Here is a 9,094-nt window from a genome sequence, read left to right as displayed (position 1 = left end):
ACAATTTGAAAATACTCCATTACATTATTAGAAATGCAGAATGGTCCATTTCAGAGATTTTTGTTGTCATAAATATTATAGTATTGGTTGAGCTAGCTGCAGCTAATTTGAACTACTTTAAATAGTGTTTAGGGCATTGTCGTCTTGACAAATGCACCATATTTTACCACAAGGTGATGTGCTTTGTATAAAAACTTCTTATCTGGAAAGTAACTAGTAACTTTAACAATAAAATAAATGTAATAGAGTAGTAGTGCAGCATATAGTGGAAAAGCTCATGTAAATAAAAAAAGTACATAGTCGTTACTTTCCACAACTGCAGATCAGAACCTGTTTTATTGCCATGTAGGTTTTCACATAGAAAGTTTGGCTTCAGTGCATAACATAATTAAATCAGCAATAAGCAATTAAAAATATTAAGAGACAAAAATACAAAATATACGAAATGTACAATCAAATTTATAAAATAACATCATATGTACAATATTTGTGATATATCTGAATATACTATAAGACAAAGTTCCTTAATACTGATTTTCAGCCCAGTGACCAGAACGGACCAGCTTCCACTCTTTATTGAAATCGTTATGTAACAACGCCTCCAATTGGCCCGCTTCGAAATTCCAAATTTAATCCGCCCATCTGATTGGTCGACGCCCTTCGGAGGGAGCAAAGCGGAGGGGCGGGGCTTCAGCAGAGCCTTGGAGGTTCGTCTAACTCCACACACAGATTGTCGCGCCGCCAACCGGGGACCACGGAGGAGTACATGTTACTTTTGGGGTTTGGGTCTATTTGGACTGTTTTAAACATCGAAGTGAAGCTTTGAAACGATGGGAAATGAATGAACACCGGAGGTTGCTTTTTCACGGGGTGTTTCATACAGAAAGGCAGGCTGCTGGGCGTGCGCCGTGTTTTTCCCACTGTGTTTTCCCTAACAGGTAGTGAAGCCTCCGCGGTCACGAAAGGAGCCTGAATATCCCGCTCCGTAATCTCTTGACAGCCCTTTTTGACCCATCTTCGGACCCGCTCTTCTCACCAACATGGACCCGGTGTTGGGCGGGTTTTTTCGGGCTAGTTTTGTGCGTTTGTAACAGGTAGGTTCTTTTTTTGTTTTGCCGTTGTTCTTTATTATAGACCGCAGCAACAACCTGTCGTCCAAGGGGGGGCTTCCTTTGCTCAAAGCGACCTTCAAAAAAAAAAACCTCAAGAAAATAGGTCGTTTTTGTAGTGCATGTGTGTCCACGTCGTAAGGGAGAGTGTTTAGCATCCAAAGCCTCTGCTGTTTTATTTTTAGCGTGTGGCTTAATTCATGATGGCCGGTGGCGTGGCGCTCTCACACCGCAGTGTGCACTTTCTTTCCCCCCGCAGAGAGAGCCGTGAATTCCGCTCTTATTTGACATGCACGTTTTGTTTTTTCACCGAGGTGGTGTGTCCCCTCTGTAATACTGTTTCCACACAGATACTCAGATATTTTTTTAATGTAAGGGTTGCAACATCGCTGGGATATCCACCTGCCATCACCCACTTTTAGCCCAACGCACCCTCCATGAATAAGATGGAAGTATTGGCCGCGTGTTTACCGTTAATTGGATTTCAGATGCACCCTAAATCACCACAATATTCTTCTTTGGGCTATATCTGAATGGCATATTAGCATTTAAGATATTATAGAGAACTGTAAGTTATTCATTTTTGTAAATAATGAATTTAAAGGTAAGATGTCCTTGTTTGACCAGGCACTTGCTGCTTTAATGTGACATTTAATGGCTGTAGTATTTTCCAAAATGCATTTCAGAGCCTCTTATTGTAGCTCTTAACACTTGATGGTGCGGTTATTTGCCCACTGTGGGACCCCCTGGCTCCACTGTGATGGGACAGGGGCAGCACTGACTTCACTCACTCCTTGTGTCCTTTTGTGTTTGGATTGCAGCCACCGATGGACATGAAGAAAGAGGACGGTGTGGATTAGGATATCTTTTTCCTTTTCCTTTTTTTTTCTCTTCTTTCTTTGGCTTCATCCTCCTCACCCCGATGTGGTCTCTAAAGGACTTCTTCCTCCTCTGCGGTTCGAAATGAAATGATGGCAGCGCGTTGGAGTGATTCACCACGGGACAATGAAGAGAGTAAACACACAGCCGTGACTCCGTCCTGCGAGGTAAGACTTTGGAGATGTGCCTGGATCCGAGGCCGTTCACTGTTCACTGTTCCCTGTGCGTGCTCGTACGACTTTGGCATGGTTGACCTTTTAGCTATTATGGTGCTTTCACAGGTATCTGCTGACATTAAGTGAGCATGTGGCCTTTGGGAGTGTTCCAGTGAGGAATTTTAACTCTGAAATGGTATGCATTTTCTTTGCCAGATTACTCTTGGAACGTCTATTTCTGACACAATAGAAGCTTTATGCTGCTTGACTGGGGTGGAAAACATGCATATGGATTCACTAGATCTAACTGTCACCTGGATACATCCTGAAAACCTCAGACAACTTAGCGACTGTCACTTCCTCAGCGTGGGTTTAAAGGTATCCTCACCTCCAGAGAACTCGTGACTCCGCAGAGAAGTGTGTCTGCGCTCAGAGAGAAAGTGTGAGCCAAGTGTTGCAGCACATCACATCTGCCAGTGTGTTCGGGGTGACTAAGTTCATTTCTTTCTCACTCTGACAACTGTTTAAGTGCACAGAGAAGAGTTTTATACACGCAGTGATAATCTTGGTGGGTCTTTTGTGGGTCTGCATGCCAAACTCTGATAAATGGCACACTGTCGAGCTCATCCTTTTCCTCTTACGCACGGTAGCCTCGTGGTTACATCATCATAATCATCATCGTAGTCCGGCTAGGCTCGATGCATGTCATAACAGCATTGCAGCGGTGGCTTATTTTAGATTAATCCATCATCAGAAAATGGCAACAGAGTTGTGTGCGAGAAGGGGCTGTAATCCTCTTACTATGTCAGAACCAGCTGAGGAAGGAGAGCAGAAATCGTTGAGGTAAAGGGGTAGAGCAGCGGCCTAACAGCGCCAGAGTTTTTGAGACCGTTGATAAAGTAAAGGAGGAGCTGGTGTTTGATACAAAATGTCTTAATGAGAAGTTTGAGCAGAACATTTGCAGCATTGAACAGTTTTTTTAATCATACCAGTGTCCGTATCGATTCTGCCTCTCAGTCCGATTCCCTTATCGATTCCTGGTCAGTTTTCTGCTGGTGTTTCCACCCTTGCTCAAAATGATCACTTTACAGACATCACTAGCTGCAGTTTGGACTGTCTCTCCTAGTGATGAACCGATACATGGGCGATGTTTGTGTTTTTTAGGTTGGTATCGGCCGATGCGGGCTGCTGCGTTCACCGGTAGCTTACCCCCCGTCATTATTCACAGACGGGAGTCCACAGGCAGCTCTGTGTTGCTGGAGACCCTTTTAAGGCAAGGCAAGTTTATTTGTATAACACAGTTCAACAAGAAGGTAATTCAAGGTGCTTCACGTAAAACATTACAAGCATTGGAAAGAAATACGCAAAAACATTTTTTTTAAAAACATTTAAAAACATTTTCAAAAGACATTCAAGTAAAATTATTCAAATTTTGAGAAAAGTTTTGCAAAACACATAAAAAATGACATTTGAGCTATCTAAGTTAAAGATCAATGAAAGCATTTATTGTCATTTAAGTATAATTTTCAAGACATTTTAATTTCAATAAATGATCCTTTTTAAAGAATCTCGTAACATTTGTTATCGTGTCATTTCGATGACGTAAATTGAGGGAGCAAAAGTAGAAACAAATATCGGCTCAAGAAAATCGTCAGTCCGTGTCGCAGGTGAATGTGGTATCGGCGTCGGCCCTAAACAATCCTTATCGTCCGATCCCCAGTCCCTTCCTCTCCACCATGACTCCTCGTTGCAAGTCTCCAGCAGCGTAGACGCATGAGTTTGGCGCAACTGTCAGAATAACATGCAGGCTTTGATAAAAGGGGTTTATAAGCTCGGAGGCAAACCATTCCGATTCCAATTTGTTGCCAGTTCTCAACTATAGAACCCCTGAGACACGGGAGCGAGGGATCATCACGAGAGAACTTTGTCTTTCTAATCTACTTGCTGCTTAAAGTGTGGTTTTTTAACTGACATCCGTTCCTGCAATTCTAACAAACGTTTCCCGTAACATCACTTAACTAAAACTACAACCCACCGCAGCCCAACAAACCCCCAGCTGTTGAGCACAAGCATCAGAAATCCGTTCATTAAAACTCAACACCAGCTGCCTCTTCTTCTACTAAATTCTTTCGCTCTAATGCTGGGAAGTTTTTCTGCAGCTTTGAATCAGTTAAACCCACGCAGATTTTTTATTTTGAGGTGTGTTACTGGTTGGAGGTAAGCAGAAGAACGGATGCTGTGTGCAGAAGTGTGTGCTGCAGGTGCGTGTCGGCCCCCTGACTCTCCGGGTCGCCCTGGTAAAAGTGAAATTTGATTCCATCGGTTTCTTAATAACCCGAGGAGCAGAATATTTTTGGCAAGCTCTCAACGGTGCCGCACAAGAGTCACCTGTGTGTCAGTACCGCTTTTTGAGCTGATTGTTTTAGCTTGACATGTCTTTTTTTCCCCCTCCACCTGATGCCTCTGACAACATGAACACAAATCTCACCAACTTTTCAAGCTTCACTGCTTATAAACCGCTGTCCTTCCCTGGGGTCTATTGAGAGTTGAGACCCCCTCGCCCCTCTCTTTCACCATCACGTCTGCATCAACTCGGCTCGCTAATGAGGGAGATGGCAAAGGGGCGTTTTCTCCCCCCTAACACACACACACTCACACACATATACAGACACCCACCCCGCTCTGCTACCGCCAAAACGATGTTAGCAACGCTGGGATAATTTAGGCCCAGCTGCCCTGATCATTAAGGGAAAAACGCCCCACGTGTATTAACGCCTCTCTCTGTCTCTCTCTCTCTCTGTCTGTCTGTCTCTCTCTCTCTCTCTCTCTCTCTCTGTCTCTGTCTCTGTCTCTGTCTCTCTCTCTCTTTCTCTCTCTCTCTCTCTCTCTCTCTGTCTCTGTCTCTCTCTCTCTCTTTCTCTCTCTCTCTCTCTCTCTGTCTCTCTCTCTCTTTCTCTCTCTCTCTCTCTCTCTCTCTCTCTCTCTCTCTCTCTCTCTCTCAGCATGTTAGGGATAAAGCCGACTGGAAGAAGATCAGTAAACTAAAAAAGTATTGATTATTTTCTCAGGGTCCATAAAACGTCAGCAAATAGAGTCAAGTCCGAAGCTGAAACTGGGGAATTTTGGGCCTTTTTTCACTCAATTTTCAATTAACAACAATTTTCAACATAAATTTGAGTTGCCCTGAAAAGGAAATTTGTGGGTAAAGGAAAGTGGAGCAATAAAGGAAAACAAGCACGGTGGTGAAACACTTTCCAGCATCTATTGATCACATCCCTCATTCATGTCGGGGGCGGATGAAACCAACGACGGCGCTGCGATCTAAATATAGCCCCTCCCAACTTTATAAACCCTTGCTCTTTTTTATTTTTTCCTCCCCCCGCCCCGTCCACATGCTTGTCTTTCACTCGTCCTCTATTCCCGCATGTTTTTTAGCGATGCTATATTTAACCCGTGGAAAGATGAATGCCGCTGAGGGGAAAAAAGGAATCAGTGTGCTGGAAATCGCTGTCTCTTTTCTCCTGAACGCCATTACAAACAGCCACTATGTGGATGTCGGTCGGGACTGTGTCATTGTAGAGGTCTGGGAATGTGACAGTGGTCAGTCTGAGCCATGTGACAGCTTGTTTTTTTTTCTGTGGAAACTAGAAGGACACAGTCTCTTTAAGGTTTTCCACATACCCAGCTGGTAACAACTTACATTTCCAGTGTCATATCCCAGCCCTAATTAAACTCACAATGAGCTCACTTTTTAAAAAAGTCTGATGGTTTATTGTAATCATTGCAAGGGGGGAAAGAAAACGTCAAAAAAAGCGATTAGTTTCCGCAAGCAAATGACTCTGTGTTTAAGGCCGTGGCACTTCATCAATCAGAGAGACAAAACAATTTTGATTTGCATACATTTGAAAAGCAAATGTGTCTTGTGCAGCACATCAGGGTTTCTCTCCTATTCAGCAAACAAGACGCTGACCCGGACATGCCCTGGCTTCTGTTTTAGCACGTACGCTCTCAGAGAGAAAGTGTCTTGGGAATAACCAGGAGCACGCTGACTGAAGGGCTTCCCCCTCAGTTTGGAAACACCAGAGGTGCGTCACAGTCATCACCACCAAACTGAAACCGGGTTGTGTGTTTTGGCATTTCTTATCTGAATCAAACTTCCTAGATATTATTGCTATTTTTTCTTGGAAAAAGACTCAAGGTCAACCAAAATATGTGTGTCAGATGGTCCCTTATCTTTTTCCTTTTGTGAGGTGACGTTTATGGCTCCTCTGCATGTCATCGTTCAGTCTACTAAAATCCCAAAGGCATGGAGAGATGGATGATTGATGGATGTGTTATAGGAGGAAAAGGATGGAGCGTGAAGAGGGCAAGGGTGTCCTTTTGCCAATTGGCTCAATGTCACAGCCTCTTCTGCCTAGATGCCTCTGTAAGATGAGGGCAGAAAGAAGATGGCGAGAGGTTGGGGAGGTTGTTGCAGACGCAGGCAGACAAGCAGAACAGAACCAGTCTAATGCTCAGCGAGGCTGAGACGCTATCCCTTACACATGCCCAAGGCGTCTCCGTCACAACACTCACAGCCTCCTATCTGGCTCCAAGACGTGACATACACCAGTTAGTGTGTAGAAAACAGTGTGTGTGCAGTTAGTGTTAGTGTGTGCGTGTGCGAAGAGCATTTAGAGCCCAGTTTTTCTCAAGGCGGTATCATGTGTTACACCCTACAGACATTATAAGCCACACATTATGTAACGCACTGTGTAGTGGCTGGTATAGATACATAGACTGCAGCCATGTAGCATTTTCACATGGGAAAGACCATACGTTTCAGATCACAGTGCACTGTGACTCCTGGAGGCACTTCTACTTTTTTATTTCTTATCTTAAAACCGCACATAACCACGTGTGTATAAGCGGTATTTGTTTTTATGCGAGCCTTATGTAATAGGGTGTTATCAGAACGTATCTGAACCCACGGTATTAGTGTGGGCTTTGAGGTCTTGGCAGGAAACCACATTATTTCCTGTCAGCGTCAGCAGTGGAAATGAACAAGGGCACCCTGATGAAGGAATGGTTTCATGAATGGATGGCAGAGAAGCCACCGAATGGCAGAGCCACTCTGTTTTCGGGCCGCTCCGATCCTCTCTGATTTGCTGCGAAAGCTTCTCGAGCTCAAGACCGAACTCTCGGCAAGTTGTCTATGACAGTAAATATAATTCCCTCAAATTGACCACAACTGCTTAATTGTAGCCTAGCAGTTATTGCAAGAAAAACCACTGGGTTTATGTCATCTAAGGAGAAGGCCAACACGCTGTCAGTTCAAACGGGTGAAGTTGAGAACCTAATTTTACACAGATTTGAGGTCATGGATATATAAATGAGGAGTATTTTCAGAGCTAACGAGATCACAAGTGCTTGATTCAAGAGGCAAAAAATGAAACTATAACTATTTTACACTACAGTCAAGCAAACGTTCCTGCTTTTATCAGCTATATATCATTTGAGTTTTAATATCTTTGAATTTTTGACTGTTGCTTGGACAAAACAAGTCATTAGAAGACGTATTATTGTGTTCTGGAAACTTGTCCGGGCTCAACACTTACTTTTAAAAGTAGTTTCCAGGCAGGCGAAAAGGCAAAACTGAAAAAAATGGCTGCCATTTTTAATCACCTTATATTTTGAATAATTAGGAAACTAAACAGTTATATGTCAGCTTAAAAATGAAAATGTGACGAAAGAAAGGACAAAAGAGCGGACAGAATAACTTTATTTAAGTTTCCACAGTCCACAAACTTAATTTGCTTCACCGTCTCTAAAACAGAGGAAAACGCACCAACACAGTGCAGCGTTGTCACGACGACTGTAACAGCAATATTTAAATATCACAAAGAAATATATACACTATGTATATATTGGATTCTATTTATGTTATGTACAAAGTGTTTATTTTCTGACCCACTACTGCTGTTACAAAATAATTTCCCATTCTGGGATCATTTAAGTAATTCTATTTTATTCTATTCTATTCCAAATGTTTTGATTTTGGAATGCATGTTTTGCTGACCCTATGAATTGGTTGCCAGTTTTCTCAAAATGGTTGCCAGTGGCAACCTGTCAACTGTTACTGTGGAAACGTGCTTGTGATGAGTGTTTTTATAGACTAAGAAATGATTTAAAGGACATTTATCAGCAGATTACACAAAAATGATGATGATGATGATTATTAATTAATTAATTATAAGTTTATGCTGTAAAACATTGCAGGCTGGAGCAGCTGATGGACACCATAGAGGATACAGATGTTGACTAAAATGTGTGCTACCTCTCCCTCTTCTTCTCTGGATTTGAATAACTCCTGTCCCCACATGACTGTCACACAGTTCTATTTCTCTGCCTGACGCCCTCATCTATTTTCTGTCAGTGAAATGACCTCAGCATTCTTAAACGTGTGTGTGTGTGTGTGTGTGTGTGTGTGTGTGTGTGTGTGTGTGTGTGTGTGTGTGTCCCACAAGATCCATAACTCACAATTGATTGGATTATATTGGGTTCCGTGTGGGGGTAGGGTGCATGCTTGTGCTCTTAACTGGCCAGCTGGCCGGCTTGTGATGGGGGGGGGGGCTCATACACATGTTGCTGCATGATGTCACAGCGGTTTTGTGTGTACATCATTTCACAGTTGTGTCTTATCAAGTTTCTGCAGAGCTGCACAAACTGTGCTCTGTTACACGCTGCATCTTGAACAGTGAGGTAAAGCTTTGTCATCTCACTTTAAAGGTAGTTTTTTTTTATTTTGAAGCATCGCCCCACGTTTTGGGCGATTTGTGAGATTTGCTTGACCTAGATATTTGTGAACAGTGCTTCACTGTTACAGCTCTTTCGTAGAAGATTTGCTCGTATTAATCCCTTCGACTTCTTAAACATTTATAATGTTTTGTTTTTAGGCGTAAGATGGTGAAA

General features: G+C 42.9%; 1 protein-coding gene across 2 annotated transcripts in view; it reads left to right on the top strand.

Moving 5' to 3' along the window:
- The first annotated feature begins 779 nt into the window (after positions 1–779).
- arhgap21a (Rho GTPase activating protein 21a) overlaps positions 780–9,094 on the top strand; it is an 86,937-nt gene continuing 78,622 nt past the window's right edge. For both annotated transcript variants that reach the window (XM_083936347.1, XM_083936346.1), the window contains exons 1-2: positions 780–1,094; positions 1,931–2,155. In XM_083936347.1, coding sequence (XP_083792473.1) covers positions 2,078–2,155 — 78 coding nt within the window. In that variant the 5' untranslated portion in view covers positions 780–1,094; positions 1,931–2,077. The remainder of the gene's footprint in view (positions 1,095–1,930; positions 2,156–9,094) is intronic.

The sequence above is a fragment of the Echiichthys vipera genome (genome assembly GCF_963691815.1).
Source record: "Echiichthys vipera genome assembly, chromosome: 21".
In the NCBI taxonomy this organism is placed as follows: domain Eukaryota; kingdom Metazoa; phylum Chordata; class Actinopteri; order Perciformes; family Trachinidae; genus Echiichthys; species Echiichthys vipera.
This window is presented reverse-complemented; position numbering and strand designations above follow the sequence as displayed.